This window comes from Podarcis liolepis, assembly GCF_965112155.1.
Source record: "Podarcis liolepis genome assembly, chromosome: 1".
Taxonomy (NCBI): Eukaryota; Metazoa; Chordata; class Lepidosauria; order Squamata; family Lacertidae; genus Podarcis; species Podarcis liolepis.
Window position 1 is genome coordinate 71,967,586 of NC_139554.1, and position 21,181 is coordinate 71,988,766.

At 41.5% G+C, this 21,181-nt stretch overlaps 1 protein-coding gene across 1 annotated transcript in view; it reads left to right on the top strand.

Moving 5' to 3' along the window:
• The first annotated feature begins 1,188 nt into the window (after positions 1 to 1,188).
• NUCB2 (nucleobindin 2) overlaps positions 1,189 to 21,181 on the top strand; it is a 31,896-nt gene continuing 11,903 nt past the window's right edge. Inside the window, exons 1-5 of the mRNA XM_083488598.1 lie at positions 1,189 to 1,615; positions 11,763 to 11,906; positions 12,782 to 12,889; positions 14,502 to 14,628; positions 18,663 to 18,766. Of these exons, the coding sequence (XP_083344724.1) occupies positions 1,595 to 1,615; positions 11,763 to 11,906; positions 12,782 to 12,889; positions 14,502 to 14,628; positions 18,663 to 18,766 (504 nt within the window). The 5' untranslated portion in view covers positions 1,189 to 1,594. The remainder of the gene's footprint in view (positions 1,616 to 11,762; positions 11,907 to 12,781; positions 12,890 to 14,501; positions 14,629 to 18,662; positions 18,767 to 21,181) is intronic.

Below are 21,181 nucleotides of genomic sequence, written 5' to 3' on the forward strand. Positions count from 1 at the left end.
ACCACTGCATTGGCTCAGCATCAGTGTTAAGTGTAACCCAAAGGGTTCTGATTTCCTCCTCCTGCCCTCCAAAAGGCCCAAAGATCAAGTAGTTGAAGGATGCAAGGACTATTAATGTGGTTGAACCAATGTTTCTGCCATTCCGTTTCAGTATCAGAAGTGCAGAAGCAAACACACAAATTTGCAAAGCCACCCTAAGTTTATTTACACTCTTTTACCATAACTTCTCTTATTTCACTTTCTTCTTGGTTCTCTTATTATTGTTACTATTGTTATTTATTCAATTTGTATACCACCTTTCGGATGCGGGTGGCGCTGTGGGTTAAACCACAGAGCCTAGGACTTGCCGATCAGAAGGTCGGTGGTTCGAATCCCTGAGACGGGATGAGCTCCCGTTGCTTGGTCCCTGCTCCTAGCAGTTCGAAAGCACGTCAACGTGCAAGTAGATAAACAGGTACCGCTCCGGCGGGAAGGTAAACGGCATTTCCGTGCGCTGCTCTGGTTCGCCAGAAATGGCTTAGTCACAACACTAGCCACATGATCCGGAAGCTGTACGCCGGCTCCCTCGGCCAATAAAGCGAAATGAGCGCCGCAACCCCAGAGTCGGCCACGACTGGACCTAATGATCAGGGGTCCCTTTACCTTCACGTTTTGTACCACCTTTCAATCAAAGATCACAGGACGGTTCACAACATAATTTTTTTTGTTTTAATGTAGCTATGTGGGCTTTATTTTCTTGTTTGTTTGCTTGTTGGTAGCTTTAGGTTGCTCTGGGAAAAATAAAGCAGCTGCCAAATTAATTAAATAAATAAAATAAAACTTTATTCTTCTAGGACAGCTCTGATTATGGGGTCCCATATATCTGCAAAGGGTCGCCTGTTCTGGAGGACTCTGCCTTGCTGGAGGGATTTGAATTTACTGGCGCCTGGGGATCCTCCTTCTCCGGGAAATTCCAGATGCTGGGACCAAGGGACAATGATTGATTCAAAATGAATAACTCTCGGGCTCCCCCTTCCTCTTCTTCCAAGGCTTCTTGGCCACTGACAGCTTCCTCTACATCAACTCACCGCCCCCTCCCGGCTTTATTCTTCCTCAACGCGGCGCGTCACTGAGCAGGAGGGCGGGGAAATCAAACTAGCACCGCCCACCGCCGCTACCGCCACGTACCTTCCCCCAGCGCAACGCACCTCCCCAGGCCTGTTTCGCCGCCTGCGCAACCGAACGCGGCTGCTTCGCCGTCGCCCAATCGTGGCCCTACGCGATGCCCAGAAGGGGGACAGGCTCCGCCAATCCGCGTGCTCCGAGAGGTGGTGCCTATTACTATGGGAACGGGGGAACTAGGTTTCGCTACAGATCTGCTTCAAGGGGGTGTATCGGCGAAGAGAGAGGCTGAGAGGAAGGAAGGGAAGAAGGCAGGGAAAGGGAAGGGAGGAAGGCAGGAAGGCGGGCGGAAAAGAAGCCACCAGGTGCCTGGCAACTGGGCTGCTGTTGCTGGGGGCTCTGTAGGCTGCCTCTCTCTCCTAGCACGCGAGTACACAATAGGCAGAAGCCACATCAGCTGGAAGACGCTCAGGATCTCTCCGTCTCCATAGCTATGAATCACAGCGAGATAAAGGTAAGTCAGGTTTCCTCCAAAGCTGGACCAGAAGGGGCGAGCTGGCTGCCCGCTGGGATGGTGCACTTGCTTGGACCCTTCCCTGGGTAATGAGCTCAGTGGACAGGTGTCACTCTTAAGTTTCTTCTTTGCCCAACAGGTTATTCTGGCAGCACATTTTAAGCCGTGGGCAGGGTGGGAAGTGGGAGTCTGATGGATTTATTTGCTTTTCAACTAAGGGGCTGTCAAATTGGGTGGTGGTGAGCCATGGCTATTGTTGGCACCTGCAGAGCTTGCCACCTTCTGAGAAAGTGTGCTTGCCCAAGGTAGGAGAAGTGTAGCGTCGGTTAAATTGATGGAGAGGAGCTGGTCCAAGGGGTTAGCTGCACCTGGGATACTCATGCTAGCTAGCACATGTAGTCAAAGTTCCCTTTTGAATGGCAGAATTAACGCCTGTGACCTTGTGATGACATCAGTTCACCTAGGGAAAAAGTGGGCTTTTAAAAAGTCAGAAGTATGCCCAGTTTTACTCTTCTTAACTCATCAATGGGATGGAGTGATAAAGGCATTATGTGAGCAACTCTTGTCCTCAAATATACAATGCAGCAAAAAGTAATACACACACACACACACACACACACTAGTTACTATATTGTTGGGGTACAAAAGTATTTGAAGTATAATCAAGTGTTTTCTGTGTTACTTCTTGAGATGGGCATGGTAGGACCACAATCTATGAGTAAGCTCCCCATTTATTGCATATTTAAGCCTGTCTTACGCTGTATGTTTGTATGTTTCAGATCCTTGTATTCTATTTTCTATGCAAGGTGTCCTTAATATGTCAGCTACATCCAAGTTAATGTGTGTGTGGGAAATTATACTTAAGTTAATCTGTGGGTAAGCATACGTAGTCAGCTCCTTGATGTAGGCACGTGGGTTGTTTCCTTTAAATTGTAGAATATTGCCACTTTGTTTTATTGTGCTATCAGAACAATTATTGTTTAGTTCTTTAAAAACACTGTGAAATAAAATGGTTCTAGCAATGAATGAAAGCAATGAATGTTGATTCATCATAGCCCTTGTTATGTGTAAAAAGGGGGGGGGAGTGTGCAGGGAAGCAAGCTTTCTTTTACATTCACAAGAAAACCTTGACTGAACTGGTTTTAATGCAGTTCAGGGCTTCATGTTCAGATAAGATGGATATCATTAGTCCTGGCTAGGTCCCTTGTGCACGATGTCCTCAATGGGTGCCATTCCTGAGTGTGCCTACCTCCTCACTGGTGTCCCAACTAACCATTAACTTGCTTTCTTCTTCTGGTCTCAGTCGCATATCTGCCCAAAGGGAGAGAGTTGTTCTTTCTTGTTACTTTTGCTACTGCTTGAATACTCGGAGAAGACAGGTGAGCAGGTAGTGACAGCAGGAAGGAGCAGCACCACCAGAGCCAGGAGATGTTGGTAATTGGTCATGGCCTGCTGGAAAGGTGTGGGCCTCGGCAGATGACAAATAATGCCTACCTTTGACACTCATTTCTTATGTCACTGCCAGTACCTGTGGTCCCCCCTGGCTTCTCAGAAGATTAAAAGAGGACTTCAGTGATTGTGGCTTTTATACTGTGACAATTATTTCAGCATAATCACATTATCTGATTTTATCTGCGTTGTTCAATTTAATAAGATCTTTATTTGAAAATGAAGAACGGTTTTAATATTTACAGTATTGTCAACAGCCTTATTTGGGAATTGGGCCATCACTGAATTTAGCAAGGTAATTCATTTCACATGGGTGGGAATCTTTTTTCCATTTTTGATTGGCCAGCTGCTCCACATAGAGCAAGGGCAAATTCATCCATTTGAAGATTTTTCTATTGCATTCTTACCCTTCTGCCTTGCAGGAAACTTGTAAAGTGACAAATAACGATAAAGAAGTGTAGTAAGGCTGGCTGCTCCTGGTTCTCCTCTGACAAGGACTCTCCTGGCTCAGAAGACAAACTTACAAGCTCTGTGCCTGGCCCTTCAGGATGTGCAGACTCCATTTAAAGCCAGTTGCACACCTCCATCCAGATGAACAGACTTCCCAGCACACAGTACAGCTAATTCATTTGCTATGCTGGCTGGAGCTGTTGCAATTTCGAGTTGAACAATATCTGGAAGGCTACAGGTTCCCCATTCCTGATGTAATGGATTTGTGGTGGTGTTAAACAAATTATTAGGAATACCTTTGCTTTGGTGCCAGAAATTTATTAGATGCTAAATAGAACCACATTGCTAACTTACCTGTCTTGCCTGAAACAAGTTGGTTGGTGCAGCTGAAAGTGGTTTAAGAGTGCCCCTGAGAAGGAATTTGCACTGGGAGGTTTTCCCCATTCCTGTGATTGGTGCTTTTTTGTTTTTTTCCTTTTAAAAAGGCTATGGAAAAAAATAATATATTGACATGTATTATTGGAAATATCCAAAAGTTGAGAAAGGAAAAAATGTTCCTCCCTGAATATATATGCAATGTGTCTCTTCCTTCAAATCCCTCCTTACACCCTTTCTTGGGTGGCCTTGGTTTACCCCCTTAATCCTCATGCCATTAATCCTCATTTCCAACTGTGACCAGTTTTAAGAAGGTGTAACTGCATTTGGTTACATTCATCCCTTCTTGCTCTTGTCTCTCTCTTGCATTTTCCATTGCATCCTCTGTGGGCTCAGGAATAATGATGGTGCTGTATAAAATAATTATTAAATGTCTGAGCAAGTATGATGCAGTAGCTAATCCCCCCAAATACACTTAGCCATGAAGCTTACTGGCAGACTTAGGCCAGTCACTATTATTTTAAAGCGTTTTTGCTTTATTTGCTGTTTAAAAACTTCCAATGTAGGTTAGGCTGAGGATAAAATGAGGATGGGAGAAGAACCACGTAAGTTGTATTGAGCTCACTGGAGAAAATGCAACACCAAAGTGTTTCGTTGTGGTTGGAAGAACATCAAACCTAATACCATGTTCAGTTAAATTTGAGGTACAACCACAGACCACATTTTGACTGTTTAATGTTGCAACTGTGGAGAATGGCTTTAGCAAGACCTTCCTTCTTTTTTGAGGCTTGCATCACTTTCTTAGCGGGGTATAATTAACCTGAAGGAAAGAGGTATGAGGTGAAATATTTTCAAAGTATCCAGATATTTGAAATCCATTGAAACATATCCATATAAACCAGAATCTTTTCCTTTTTTGTACTTTTAAAAGAAAATGGGCAGTTGTTTATCAAGGATTTTTTAGGAATAAGATATTATATCATGGGACAGGATATAGGATTAAAAGATCTAACTTTGAACCAGGTTACCCAAAAGACCAACTTTCCCTACATTTCCTGGTAAGGGCACTGAGGTGATCAAATGGAATCAAGTTAGTCTTGCTGGAGTCTAATAATTATCAGCTTATGGTGATATGGAGGAAGGTTTTTCACTGATGTTACAGAGCATGCTCGCTGTTGAAATAAGAGATGCCTTATCAGTATTGGTGTTTGCCAGCTTTTGAAGACACACCTGGTTACCCAGGCATTCTCTTTATCTGAGCCTCCAACTTCCATTACTATGTTGTTTAATTGGAATTATTTTATTGTATATTTTCATTGTGGATATAAAAAGGTGGTATTCAACAAAGTTGTTGGGTGCATGTTTACATTTATTTATCATTTTGTGAATCACCTTCCACAATAAGACCCAAGGTGATTTACAGCCATACAACAAAAGCAACAAAAATAGGTTTAAAAACAATACAGAAAACATAAGTCGTAAAGAAATGTTATGTATTCTAAATACATACTCTGCTTCTTTGGTAAGTTATGACTTACATAACCTTGAAAGAATATATCCAGGATAGCTTTTCTACAAGTTCCAACTTGTACAGAAGAAAAAAAGAGGAGTGGGGAGGCTGAGTATTTTTTTTACAGTTCAGCCTCCTTTGGAAATTATAGTCAGTAATGTCTCAAAAAGAAAAAAAGAAAAAGAGTTTGCTGGCTTCTTAAAGACTAACAAATTTATTACAACAATAAATATGGCATAAGACTGTTCGGTATTTTTGCTGCAAGAGACTAATATGGCTATCCCTCTGGAAACCAAAATTAGGAGATGGGGAGGATGGGAGGCACATAGATAGTAATGACGTGTCATCTTAAAGCAGGCTGGCTATGGCTTAGAGTTGAAAAGATCTTGTCTTCTGCTGACAGATCTCAGGAGAATTACATTACTCCAGCCATCCCAGTTCAACCAGTATAGGGGAAAAAAAGAGGGAGAGGCCAGACAGGGTTAAGGCTCGGGAAAATATGGCTGTTCCAGATGCTAAGTAGCTAGGAAGCCAGTAAAGGGATTTAAGGAGAAAGGTCATATGTTCTATGAGGGAATTCCTGTTTGGCCAGTCAGTTAATTTGTGTTCAGATGAGCTATAGAGCCAGCTAGTGTGATCAAAAGCTCTTAAGTATAACTTTCCCAAATCATGAATTGGCTTTTCAGCATCATAGGTGTAAGGCAATGTGAAAATTCTGCCTTGTTGTTGACGGCACATATGAATGGACTGTAAACCGCCCTGAGACCTCCGGGTATCAGACGGTATATAATTTCAATAAAAACAGTAATGTATGATAATATTTTTATTATTTATACCCTACCCACCTGGCTGGGTTTCCCCAGCCACTCTTGGCGGCTCCCAACATAATATTAAAAACATGATCAAACATCAAAAACTTCCCTAAACAGGGCTGCCTTCAGATTTCTTTTAAAAGTCAGATAGTTGTTTTATTTCCTTGACATTTGATGGGAGGGCATTCCACGGGGCGGGCGCTACTACCGAGAAGGCCCTCTGCCTGGTTCTCTGTAACCTCACTTCTCGCAGGGAGGGAAGTGCCAGAGGTCCTCGGCGCTGGACCTCAGTGTCTGGCCTGGACCATGGGGGTGGAGATGCTCCTTCAGGTATACTGGGCTGAGGCCGTAATAAACATGGAGTCAGCTTGCACATGCAGCTGCCAGGCATCAACAGTAGAGGAGTCAAGTGGTGGTTCATGCACATATTCACTAGTAATTTATGTGTAAAATATCTCCCTTAGTATTTTAAGGTAATTAGTATTCTAGTGGTACCTTGGTTGTCGAACGTAATCTGTCCCGGGAGTCCGTTTGACTCCTGGAACTGTTTGAACGCCAAGGTGCGGCTTCTGATTGTCTGCAAAAGCTTCCTGCACTCGAATCGGAAGCTGTAGAAGCCACGTCGGAAGTTCTGCTTCCTAAAAATGTTCTGAGTTTGTGGCATTCGGGAGCCAAATTGTTTGGGAACCAAGCTGTTCGACAACCAAGGTACCACTGTATAAGGTAAATTTCTGTTTGGACGATATGAAGTCGTCATAAACTTGTAGGTTTATGTCCAGCTTGCCAAAGTATTTCTCCCTCCAGGCAGAGGCAGCCACTTGATACTTAAGACATCTGTGAATCTAAGAAGATCCATTTAACCCAGAATCTGTTTCACACAGCGGCCCGTCAAATGCCTCTTTGAAGTCCTTCAGCAGGGTTTGAAGACCATGGTGCTCTCCTGCTGCAGAGTGGACTTTGGTAATCTTTGGACTTGAGTGAGCCCAAAATTTGGCACCCCCTAATGGATCTTCTCAATTTTATACCCCCTCAGCTCGGTGCATTTAAAAAATAGTCATCAGTACAAATTCCATCAAATAACAGTTGCTCTATGGTTGTTCCAGATGTGAGGCAGCAGGAGCAACAACCTTCACTAGGGTTCATGTAGTGCTACTCGCTCTGTTATCATTTCTCCCCCTGGTAACATGAGGAGTACCAAGCATGAGGGACTGAGTATGGAAAAGGCAGGAGGAGGGGTTGTAGTCTAGCAGGAGAGGTGAGAAAAGCCACACTTGCAAGTATTAAAGACACAATAGCTTGCAGGTGCAGCTTTTCTCACCTCTGCATGCCAAGGATCACCTGCCAAAAATCCCCTCTTTTGTGCAGGCATTAAAGGGACAGCAGCCCTGTTTTCCTTTGCAGCCAGTCCTTGAAGATATCAATAAGAATTACTTAATTCTATATGTCTCCCTGTGCATTGAAATTATAATCTGAAGCCTTTCTCCAAATGTCCCTGCTTGTCAGAAGTGGGACAGGTGGTTTCTGGAGAAAGGGCATTTTTAGTTGGGGTGCCACAATTGTAGAATTCTCCCACTAGCAAGGCTTAACCTGGTAACTATCTTCTTAGTGAGTGCCAGACAAACTTTTATAAATGTTTCCAAGATGTTAATTGCTTTTGTTTTGAATTTTAGTGTTATTGTTATGTTCCTTTCTATTGTGTAGATTTTTTCTTTCTTTTGAAACACCTAGTAAATGTTTATATTGAAGGGTGGCATAAAATACTATTTTAAAATACATATAATAAAAAATGCTAACCAAGAAGTGAAATGTAAATTGGCTCCTCTAACTGTTTAATTTCTTCAGGGCGGTTAACTTTGAAGATGAACATATGTGGCCTGACCTTCGATCTATCTATCCTGGCACTAGCAAGCAGGTTCTCGCTAGGGGTTCTTCCCCAAAATCTACTATGCTTTAACTGTAGATGCCTGTGGTTGATATCGCTGAGAGTAAGCTTTCATAACCTCCTGTCTCCATTGCAGTGGGCTGGCCACTCAGCAAATTGGCCTGTACATTCTTACACTTACTATGTTGGTTGCTGTGTTTAAATGCTGGAAGATGAGACAGGTTAAATTCACAGTGCAATCTTATGTGTCTTGACTTCCTCCTAAATTCCCATTTTGGTTAGAGCAACTAAGGACAAGGGGCTGGGCACAAAAGTGCCAAGATAAGCTTATAATCTTCAAATAGAGAACTACTTAGCCCTTAGCCCATGTGACCTTAGAAACTGGATTTTTGTTCAGGATGCCAACCAAGACAGAGCATCCATCATTGCCCCCCATTACTCGACTTAATACCCCCAACTTAAGACCAATCACTCAGGGCCCCATTACCTTGAGACTCTGACTTTCCCACAGCTACACAGGGCCTTTGTAGAAATAAGATTCCAACAGATGCCCTCAGCATATTTAGATAGAGGGGAGATATAGGGGAATTCCCCATATGGATCGCAAATGTATATGTAGATGCAATCAGGTAGAGGACATTACACACTATCTGCTGATTTGCCCCCTGTATACATTGCCCAGAGGAAAATTTATATTGCCAATTCTTAATTGGCTTCCAGGTTGATCCACACAGGAAGTGACAGTTGAACTCCTAGCAGATAAACATCTATACATTACACACCAGGTAGCCAAATTTGCGCTGGCAGCCAAAAAGATCCGTTCCAACTATGTGAACACACTTCAACCTTAACTGTTAATGTTTCTTTTATGTTGTAAACTGTTACAGGTTACATTGTATGGTTTTAGATGAAAGTTTTTCCTTATATTCTCTGTTGTCCATTGTAAAGGCCTTTGGCTATATACAATAAAATTGAGTGACTGGCCTAAATTCCCATTTAGGATTTTAGGATATGCTTGTGTTTTCTGGGAAATCTGAGAGGCTTTTGGAAGCTGTAGAATTCCTCCAGGCGGGGCAATGCAAGCATACATGGTTCCGAGTCCATAGTTAATATTTGTTATGCTGATGTGTGTATCTATTAATTTAAAAGGGCATGCTTTCTTTTTGCTCACCGTCATCATTGAATCTATGAATTTTGCATCAACTGGAGTCACTACCCTTGTTATGCATTCCACGTCAGAGCTGTGACTCACAGCTATACCTGTCTGCGTTCAAAATCAGACTCATTCCATAGTTCTTGAATGTGGGGTGCTGATAATCTAAGGACATACCACTTTGCATTTGATAACATGTTTGCCATGCTACTATAGCTTGCTACTACAGAAAGTGAACCCATGATAATTTATGCATGGTCACACAACGGGCTGTGACTGCTTATTGTATCATATCATAAATGAAACAGTGGGATGTCCCTAAATACCTGTTGATGTCAGAGCAAAAACCCCAGCGAAGGGTCCTATTTAATCCCTAGTCCTGATAAATGTTTTGCTGTTGTTAGTCGCTCATTGACTATCCCACTTTGCTCCTAGCTTGCAAAGAGACACAAATTGCAAGTGTAGCTGAATCACAGGCTACTGAGATTTTTATCTTCTTCAGCCCCAAAGAATGGCGTAAGAGTCCTGATTTCTCCGATATGAACCTTTTGAGTCCATTGTTCCCTAATGTTTTCTTAGTTCTACCTTCTCTGCTACTGCGGATGCTGAATACTGGCATTGTAATTGCTTGTGCACTGGTGATAGCAGCAGAATCAGGATAGCTCAGTTGGTTAGAGGTTGATAATGCTAAGGTTGCAGGTTCAACCCCTGTATAGGGCAGCTGCCTATTCCAGTATCCTAGGGGTTGGACTGGATGATGCTCAGGATCCCAACTCTACAGTTCTGTGATGGTGCTAGACAGTGGCTGGTGTGATGAACTGCTTTGAGATTCATTCTTTAAAATATTAAAGTAGTGTTGAAATGAAATTAGTTATAAGAATAATTTTAGTCATAAACTTCACTGCAAAAAGGTGATTAGACTGTTGGTTGTGGTGACCATAACCTAGGTTTAAGGTGCCATTTGGCAATTAGCTTATATATCTGAGTTTCTAACAATCAATGCTGGTCTCTGGTTACTGGAGGGTGAAGTTCCACCATGCAGTCCCGTCCCGTCCCCCAAAAAATGTTTAGGTGTACTTTCATTTTCCTACTCATATTGAAATATTGTCCCTCACTGAGGCCAAACTTAGATTCACAAAATGTTTAGGGGTATGCGTCCCCCTGCATCCCCCCAGAAAAAAGCACTGCCTCCATGTAAGAGGTTTCTTTTTTCTTATTAATACTTGTGATTAGAATCATTAAGATTGGGTCAGTTCATACACTCATCTGCCACATACCTTTAGTAGAGGACACAGCTTAACAAAAGTTGCCATACAAGTGAGAGCTAGAAGTTAATATACCCCAGTGGGTTGGTTTGGTTAAAACTCTAATGCAGCCATAGTGAACCTGACCAGTCACAAAGCTTCCCAAGACGGATAATACTGAAAACAACACACAGTTGTGACAGCACAGTTGGTTCTAGTGAGATGATGTTGTGGTACAGCTTGACCCGAGTACATCTTCGACCACTCAGCATTTGCTTAGGACTGAGTGTACTGCCAAGACGATATCACAAAACATGCTGCTGTACTGGTGTTGCAAAGGCTTATTTTATTGGAAATGTTTCAAGGCATTATTATAATAACAAATGAAGCTGTGAAATATGGAATGAAATATTTAGAATAAGCAATAATATTTTTATTAGTGTCTGCAAACCAGTAGTTCATATTTAGTACAAAGCTGTCCTGGAGTATTAGCTCGAGAGGCTGCTTTTTGTTAATATGAGACAAAACAACAACAGATAAACTTTATCTTCTGCTGTTGATGTGTGCTCTTCCAAGGTTTGAAAGTTCCAACACCTGATTTGTTTTTCCCTTGGAACTGCTCAGGGACTAAATTGTTGTAGTAGTAGGATCAGTGATAATTGGACCCACAGTTTGGTTAAGCTAACATGCTTGGATTTCATAGATTTATTTCAACTGTAGTGCGGTCTGGTTCATGTAGGTTACTTCTGCAGCTCAACCCCGCAAATTTGTTATGCCAGCACAGCCTTTTGGGAAAATGGTATCAGTTCTCCATTTGTAAAAAAGGGAGTATGCAATGTTGTTGTGAAAATGAATAGGAGGACGGTACTATAAAAATGGTATGAAGATAGTACAGAATATGATGGCAGATGTCAAGATGCCACTACCAGACACTTTGCATATGGTCTTATATGTTTATCCTTTGCATTATTAACCAGAAATGTGTAAACTTGTGTTCATAGTTAGTACCAGTCCTGAACTGTGTTCATATTGCTCACTAATGCTAACACCTCAGTTTCGGCCCACTTCCGATATTGCAGCTTGAATTCATGAGAGTGTGACTATAAGTCACTCCTGTCATACCAAAAGGTGTTCTACTTTAGCCTCTTTTAAGTTGACAAGGCATGCATCTGGGATTCCTCATACTTCTGACGTGATTGCTTTTGCCATAGGAGCAATCCTGGATAAAGAGTGTTACATGCTTAGAAAAAATACTTTGCTGTTTTATTTCAGATAAGATGGAAAGCTGTTTTCTTACAACAGTGTCTTTTGCTCCTGACCTATCTTGCTATTGCTCTGGAAGCAGTGCCTATAGACATAGACAAGACAAAGGTAAAAGCGGAAGAACAAGTAGAGAATGCAAAAATAGATAATCCGGTAAGTGAAATAAATATTTTGTAATGGCATCAATATCATAAGTATATATTACCATTACCGCTGAACTGATGGAATTTTATTTCTGAATTTAATGTATTAATACTGTTCAGGGCCATCTCTGGCACTCAGGGTCTGAATTTAGGTCTTCTTCTTTTTGTTAGCTTTGTGAAAATATTGTAGAGAGAGAGAAAAAAAAAAAGAAAATTAGAGTGAGGAAATGAACTAACCGGACCATTTTGACTCTCAGAGAAAGCAGTTTGACTTCAAACCACTTTATCCAGTGTTTTGAATAGGAAATTTCTCAGCAGAGAAAAGAAATCCTCCATTTAAAAAAAGGGATAGACCATATGATATTGGAAAAGGACTTAAGTTTTCTGTACCGGAACAGCAGACACCAAATATTATTTGGGCTCAACCTGGCTGATTTTAACTTAAAGAAACCATGGGGATCCAGTCACTGACCTCCCCATATCTCATTTAGTTTGAGACCTAAAATTAACTGGGTTTTTAAAGCTAGAAGAAAAACAGAGGAAGGAAAGCTATAGAGAAAATATCACATATATCTTATTTATTCCTTTATAACCTCTTTCTCTTCTGTACTACTGAGTTTTCTTTATAAATGACATCTCTAAAGAGCGCAGTTAAATCCACAGAAGTTGCAGTTCCCCAAAGAATGTGTATTTATAGCTGCTTCATGTGATTTTTTTTTTTTATCTTCACCGCTAGATAAAACATTATGGACACTGATAGTTAGGTCTTAGAATCACAGCTGGACTAAAGATCGCACCTAATTTAGTCTGAAACATCTCTATAGAAAGAGAAATGCTTTTCTTCCCTGGCCCTCTTTTACCAAACTGATATTCATTTTCCTGAAGGATACTGGGCTTTATTACGATGTGTACCTCAGGCAAGTGATAGATGTCCTGGAGACAGACAAACATTTCAGAGAGAAGCTCCAGACAGCCGACATAGAGGCAATAAAGGTATGTAGTTTTAACTGTGTAAGCATGCAGCTTGTTTAGAAAAATAAGAGAGAAATAGAGCACAGTGGTACCTCGGTTTTCAAACGCCTCTGTAGTCAAACGTTTCGGAACTCGAATGCAGAAACCTGGAAGTAAGTGCCTCGGTTTTCAAACGCGCCTCAGAAGTCGAACAGAAAACACACCTTCTGTTTTGAGTTTTCTGTATTGAGGCTTGTGTTTTGAGGCTTCTGCTTTCGGTTTTTGAACGTTTCGGAACTCGAACGGACTTCCGGAATGGATTATGTTCGAAAACCAAGGTACCACTGTACTCTGGTTTGTCGTTTATAAGGAGGCTAGACAAATTCATGGAGAATAGCTACTGGATCCAGTGTTAGGGAGTATGCTTCTGAGAATTAGCTGCTGGGAATCACAAGCAGGGAGAGTGCTGTTGTGCTCAAGCCCTGCCTGTGGGCTTCTCATAGGCATCTCCCTGGCCACTGTGAGAACAGGATGTTGGGCCAGATGGTCCTTTGGTCTGCTCCAGCTGGGCTCCTCTTATATTCTGATAAGAGCCAGTACACCATACAGGTGACATGGAGTTTGTTCTCAAACCCCGCAGACCTGATGGGATACCTGCTGGTCTTCAAAGTGGGTGGAATTGAACTTAGACAACAACTTCACAAGCTCATCAAAAAGGTCTGGGGGAGAGAAGAGATTCCAGCACAGACTTTGGGATGCCTAAATTATCAGTCTCTTTAAAAAAAAGGCGATAAAACGGATTGTGGAAACGATCGAGGCATCTTTTTATTAGCTGTGGACATCAAAATTCTTGCAAGGATCTTAGCAAACCGTCTCCTAACAATATCTGAGGCTACCCTTCCTGAATCCCAAAATGGTTTTCGACCTTCTAGGGGTATGGTGGACATGATTTTCACCGCTTGACAGCTTCAAGAACAATGCAGAGAGCAAAACCAACCCCTGTATATGGTGTTTATTGACCTGACTAAGGCCTTTGACACTGTAAATCGTAATGCTCTGTTGACTGTCCTTCTGAAAATTGGCTGCCCAGATAAATTTGTGAACATCCTTCAGCTCCTTCATGATAATATGACAGCAACAATTGCAGATAGCAATGGTTCTCAAAGTGAACCATTCACAGTGGGATCAGATATTAAACAGGGTTGTGTTATCTAGCTGCTCCTAGAATGTGTGGGAGCAGCAGTGTGTGGAGGTTTCTGTGCAGGACTTCCTCCTTTCTTTAGATAAGGGAAGTACTGCTTATCTATCTCAGCTTCATGCATTGTGTTCCGCCATCCCTAAGTGAAAAAGGAAGGCCTTCTAAGCATAAGACCTCTCTGTCAGCAACATAGTGCTCACACAACTTTGGACTAAAAATTGGATTGGATCCTTAACTGGCTTACTGTACTCATTTATTTATTATATATGGAACCTGTGGATGTTAGACTTTGGGTTCTGTTTCCATGATAAAAGGAGGTAATATGTCCTTCCAGTTGCAACATGTCAGTTGTGAAACGCTTCATCGTCGTCTTTCTGTTGAGAACCTAGTAGAACATAGTTACCTTCTAAAAAAATTTAACTGACTACCTTTATCAATTGCTTGCTTTATTGACAGAGTGGAAAGTTAAGCAAAGAACTAGATTTAGTTAGCCATCATGTGAGAACAAGGCTGGATGAACTGAAAAGACAAGAGGTTGCAAGATTAAGGATGTTAATTAAAGCCAAGATTGATTCATTTCAAGGTGAGAACACAAAGCGAAAATGTTTCATTTGCCTCTCTTGTTTACAACAGTAGCAGAGATTAATATAAAATAGAATGGCGTAAGAGCTTTGGTGTTTCCTTTCATCTCATTACACAGTCCTTTCCTGTTTGGAAATCTAGGAGAACGAGACAGACCAGTTCTGAGGAAGCAACAGACACACATTTGGGAAAATGGTTTAAGAAAAGACAACTATACGAGTTCCATTTTGATATTGTCAAATACTTTTGTAGCTTCTTCATTAATTTCTCTTGCGCTTTGCAAGTTTTACTTTTCTCACTGAGGACTAACAACATACTTCACTGGAATATAAACACTAAACTATTAATGAACTGCAAAGTACTATCTGATCGGGCCACCTGTTTAGAAAGGTTTTTTGAAAACAAGGTTTGCAAGGTTATGAGAATACAGAGCAAAAATAAAATGAGTTAATACTACCCCTGTAATACTGATATTATGAAAATGCAGTAGCATCTTGTTCCTAATTTTTGTGTGGAAGTTAACCACTTATCATCATTTTAACAAAATGCTTAAATTGCAGATTGCATTGCAATGAATTCATTGAAACAATGTTAATTAATCCATGGACTAGCAGGTATTTCTAATATGCATAGCAGAAATGTGAGAATTATCTTTTAAGCTGAATGTTGTTTTATGGTTTATGGGCCTAATCAAGCTCAACTGGGCCCAGGATATTGGATGTTTTGGGCAAACCATGCCATCCTTTGCTGGGCCTGACTTCATATATGATGTAGGCAGGGCTTTTTCCAGCTGGAAGTGGCTGGAACTCAGTTCTAGTATCTCTCAGGTGGGCACCATTGCCATTGTAAGAGAACGAGGGAGGCATTTATGGTGAGTTCCAGCACCTCTTTTTCTAGAAAAATAGTATTGGATGTAGGGTACAGGGACGTTCCTACTGCAGCTTTAAAATTCAAGCTGCGGCTAAAAGGAAGAAGAATTAGAATTGCTTTCTTAAGTGCACTTCTGATTCTTCCTTAGCCTCAAAGAGGCTATTGAATTGGCACCTTTTCTTGCCACCCTGCCCTTTTTTTGGATGCAAAGGAAGAATCAGGACTCTTTCCTTTGAAATTAAGTCTCCTGACAACATTTGATTGACTGGTAGATGGCGCTGCCTACCTGTCAAAGTGACCCACAAAGGGAGGAGAGCTTAGCATCTGGTCCACTGGCCGTATCATGTGTCACAGTAAAACTTGATTAGAAAAACCACACCTTTTATTGGCAATGTCTTGAAAAAAATGTCTAAAGGAAAGAAAAGATAGATTTTAGAAAACCAGTTGATATTATGTCCAGTATGATAAAATACATGTTCTTCAAAGTACCATGTATAGTTATCATAATGCAGCTGCAATACTTATCAAAACAGTGACACTTAATGAACGAACACACACACACACAATTCGTGCAAAATCGTTTTTCTGTTGCCGCTGTCCTTGTTCTCAGGTGTAGTATGTAGAAATAGGGAAGAGAAAATGTTTTGCAATGTGAAATATGGATATATTGGATGACTGGCCTGTTCTCTACAGCATTTGAAATACTTACATTTCAATCAGCAGTAAATGGTGCTTCAGGGGAATAGAGTGTAAGGCCAGGCTTTATGAAGATAGATTATCTAGTTAGTGAAACAGTTTTCATTCTTCTCTAAAGCAGTTAGGGCCAGTTCACATGATTATCCATTACAGATCCCCCCCCCCTTGACCTGCTTTCACTGTGTTCATGGCAGAAAGATAATCTGAATTGTTGCACACCAGAGCAAATCACAATTCTGCTCAGCAAGCATTAGGAAGGTTTGGGATGGAGGGGAAGGGAGAGTTTAAACTCCACACACAGCTGGACTCACCTTGCTGGGTCTTGTTTAATGAAATATTGCTTCTTCTTTAAAAAAGAAAAGTTCACTGTTTAAGCAGACTTTGAAACAGCAAAATTATTTGGATAGCGAGAGGAATATTAATAATAATTTTACTGGTTAGCAGTTGCTGCAGTTAGTGATATTTAAAACTTTCCTTGCTGAGGATTGTAGAGCTGGAAGGGACTGCGAGGGTCATCTAGTACAACTCCTTCAATACAAGAATCTTTTGTCAGACATAGGGCTTGAACCCACAATCCTGAGATTAAGAGTCTGTTGCTCTACTGACTGAGCTATCCAACATGCCAATACAGAGGGGGAAACATGCAAACACCTCTGTAGATGTATACACAGGGGGAGGGGGCATCCAGTTGTGTCCATTCTTCAGTAGAATAGACTTCTGCACACATGGTGGGACTTCCCATTCCTCTCCACCACCACCCCGCTTCCCCTGTCCCCTAAATAACCCAAAATCTGCATGGGGGCAGCAGGGATAGAAAAGGAAGGGAAAGTCTTGCTGGGCAATTGGAAATCCACTACCTGGGACATTATCCCACCTTTATACATACAGTGGTACCTCACAAGACGAATGCCTCGCAAGACTAAAGAGTTTTCCGTTTTTTGAGTCGTTCCGCAAGACGAATTTCCCTATGGGCTTGCTTCGCAAGACGAAATGTCTTGGAGTTCTTGTGAGTTTGTTTCCTTTTTCTTAAAGCGGCTAAGCCGCTGAGCTGTTAATAGCCACTAAGCCGTTAATAGCCGCTAAGCCGCTAATAGCCGCTAAGCCGCTAATAGCCGTGCTTCGCAAGACGAAAAAACCACTGGAACGGATTAATTTCGTCTTGCGAGGCACCACTGTATGTGCATAAGATGCGTATGTGCATATGATGATCAACATGAGGGTTCTATTCAAAGAAAGATAGAAGTCTTTATTTGTAAGAATTGTGTCACATTTCAGAAAGCCATTGGATCTCCCTCCCTGCCCCCCATCATTTCACACCCAAGCTGTACTCCCTCCAACCTTGCCAAATTCAAACTGAATTAATTTAGAATCTAAAGCCTTCAAGGCTGGTGCAGACATAATATTACTCTGTCTTTTACCCACATACTTCCCCCTCAGCCTTCCTCATTTGTGTGAATTCCCCCTCTCTTATCTTACACTGCAGAGCAGGGCCTCATCTTAACTAGTGTTTGAAGACAGTTTAACAAAAGAGCCTAGTCCATTTAGCAGGAAATCGCCAGAACATAATATAGTTAAGGGAGAAAGGAAGATGCTAGTGAAGGCAGTACAGATTATCACAGCCTGCTTCTGGATTTCCTAACTCTGTTTATTGGGGAACAGTATATCTGCACCTGACCCATAGTTGCATTATACTGGCCTTCACTTCTTCAGAATACTAGCCATTGTTAGGCGGCTCAAGGAGGCTAACACTTTTTTCTTTTCCAAATGACACTCCCCATTCCATGGCTTTTGTAAACTGCTGAGCATGCTCAGTCCTTGCTGACACCCCCCCCCAGTCCCCCCCCTTTACTTTTTATTTTAAGTTAAATACCTCTTAATTTTACTTCAGAAATTCTATACTTTTGTGTCTCTGGAGTATGTGGAGATTGCCACCTTATTTGTAGGTTAGTTGAGTGACAATCTGCTTAGCTGCCAAACTATCACCTAAGTACAGTGGTACCTCGGGTAAGTACTTAATTCGTTCTGGAGGTCCATTCTTAACCTGAAACTGTTCTTAACCTGAAGAACCACTTTAAGCTAATGAGGTTCCCGCTGCTGCCGTGCCGTCAGAGCACAATTTCTGTTCTCATCCTGAAGCAAAGTACTTAACCTGAAGCACTATTTCTGGGTTAGCGGAGTCTGTAACCTGAAGCATATGTAACCCGAGGTACCACTGTAACTAAAATTTGCTATTAGAGGAAATTATGGATATTGGAACTGGTTTAAGTGCAGAATAGTTGTAGTGTATGTCTGTTATAGTATGCATTTTAGTTTCTGCCTATTAAAATTATAGTGTAATCTCTCAACATATAAATGTGTTTTTAAAATATGTTTCTTCCCTCATGCAGTGCCAGGAAACTTAACCTGTTGTCCAATATATATTGATATATGTAGTTAAATCATTTCTGTCTTTGTACGGGTTGTTTTTAGATTCTGGCATAGACCATCAGTTCCTTCTCAAACAATTTGAGCACCTGAACCACGACAACCCTCACACTTTTGAAGCTAAAGATTTAGACATGCTAATCAAAGCTGTAAGTGTTGAGCAAATATTTTCCAGATGCTTGCTTGCTGCTACTGCTGTATTTTTCTTTAGTGGAATCCACTTTTTCTCCCTCCCCCTGCCTCCATTTTGAATAACTTTCATAGTTACCTCAAGAGTCATAGTCTGAGAATCTCATTTGGCTCGGTAATGTAATATTGTGCCACAGGAGACATTTATGTGCATTTGAAAACAGTCTGCTCATTTTTCTCATAGTGCCTCATGCGACTTGCACCCCCAAGCCAACATAAGCAATCTTTGAAGGTTTTTACAGAGCCTTTAAATTGAGAGCTCTTTTGACCTTTGCCAGCTAATACTGGCAAATTTTCTTCTCTGATTCCTTTAGCAATTTTATGTAAGTGTATTTGTATATGTACAAATGATATGTACAAAAGATTTTAACTAGTTTTGCATTGATTAATCACCTGTCTTTTAACTAGTTAACTGCTTTAGGTTTAGACTGATTTGCATTTTGCCAAAACCTGAAGATAAGTTCTTTTGAAGTAGCAAAAAATAAATGAAACTTACAAATAAATAAACAAAAGCTGCAACACCATCTTCGAAAAGGGCATTTTTCATTCTCTCTTTTTTCCACATTAAACTTGATGGAATCAAAATAGTCTCAAAATATAAGCAGGTGTTTCCTAACGTGATCAAAATTGGTCTCCATAGATCAAAAGCAGGGATGGAGAACCTGTGACGCTCCAGATGTTATTGGACTGCAGCTCCAATGAGTAACAGTTGGAGAGACCACCGGGTCCCCATCCCTGAGCTAAAGAATCAGCCAATTAAAGCCGCTTGCTCTGTTTTTGAAATTGAAAAGTATGTTTAGATTTGCAATCCATCCTCTCCTGAAGCCTTGGGAAGGGTAACAGTATTGCAGATACAAAAACACCAAATAGGCCCTTTTGCTTAACTAAATAATTGGGAAGGACAACTGTCAGAGAAGGGAAAGCCTTACAGATACAGTGGTACCTCGGGTTACGAACTTAATTAATTCTGGACGTCCCTTCTTAACCCAAAGCTGTTATTAATCTGAGGTGCACTTTCGCTAATGGTGTCTTCTGCCGCCGCTGTGCTGCTGGCGCGCGATTTCCATTCTCATCCTGAGGCAAAGTTCTCAACCCGAGAAAATACTTCCGGGTTAACGGAGTTTGTAACCCGAAGTGTTCGTAACCCAAAGCATTTGTAACCCGAGGTACCACTGTAAATACTTATTAATGTTATAATACTTTAGAGTGTTCAAAGTGTGGCAAATAAGTCATCTTGATAATTGTTAGCAACAACCCTTTAAAAATAACTAGTACCACATTATTATTATGAAGTTGCAGATGGCAAGGTTGAGACTTGAGTATAGTGAATTCTTAGCTCCCCCTAGTGAGTTCATAGCTGAGTGAGATTTCCACCGGGAGACTTTGTGACTCATTGTTAGCACACTTTCCTTAAGCAAATAGAGAATTGAGGAAATGGGACTGAGTTTGCTCTTGAAGAATGACTGTGAGAACCACTGTAGAAAAATGGACAGAAGCATAGTCAGAATGGCACTACTGGCATAGACAGCTGCATTTTCAGGTTATGCTAAACCATAGTTTGGTTGTACAACATTAGCAAGTAGGAATGAGCCTAAGCAAGCCTTGGGCTTACCAGCTCCCTCCTCCTGTTGTTGATTGGTTGGGAGGAGAAATAATGGACCAGTAGCGATCCCTCCAATGTTAATGACTTGCAGGATGGGTGGGTTAAGATGATAGACAGTTACAGGAGCCACTGGTGGGGATGGTTCTGCTGTGGCGGAGGCCCCAGCTATGCCCAGATGGACAATAAGCCACAGTAAGATCTGAGAGCATTCTGGGATGGAATCCTTAAGAGGTCCAACTTTTTGATTCCTCAGCTTTATCAGTCTGGAGCTGGTATGGTGAAATTAAATGCATATATATAAATACCTTGCACCTTGCCCAGCCTTCTTCCAACTTGGTCCCCAGCAGATGTTCTGAACTACAACTCTCAACACACCTGACACTTGGCTATGCTGGCTGGGGCTGATGGCAATTGTATATTGAATTGCTTTGTACTGTACACTTAAGGTAATTCTGATACAGCAGAGGCATTCCGTAAAGGTATGCCGCTCATTAAGTGAAACATTTCACAGTTCTTAAGCAGTTTACCTGAGAGTGTGTGTTGTTTTTCAAGCAGTGCAAAAATTCATTCAAATAAAGGGTTTTAACCTCCGGTCAGGGGCCAGGGGCGAACGAAGGCTAACTGACACCCAGGGTGGGGCAAACCGCTGGCTGCGCACGCGTTGCGCCACTACAAACGATGCATGCATGGCATTGCTGTGTATGACGCATGTGTGCCGTCACTATGTAGGGCGGCGCATGTGCGGCACCGCTACATACAGCACATACGTGCG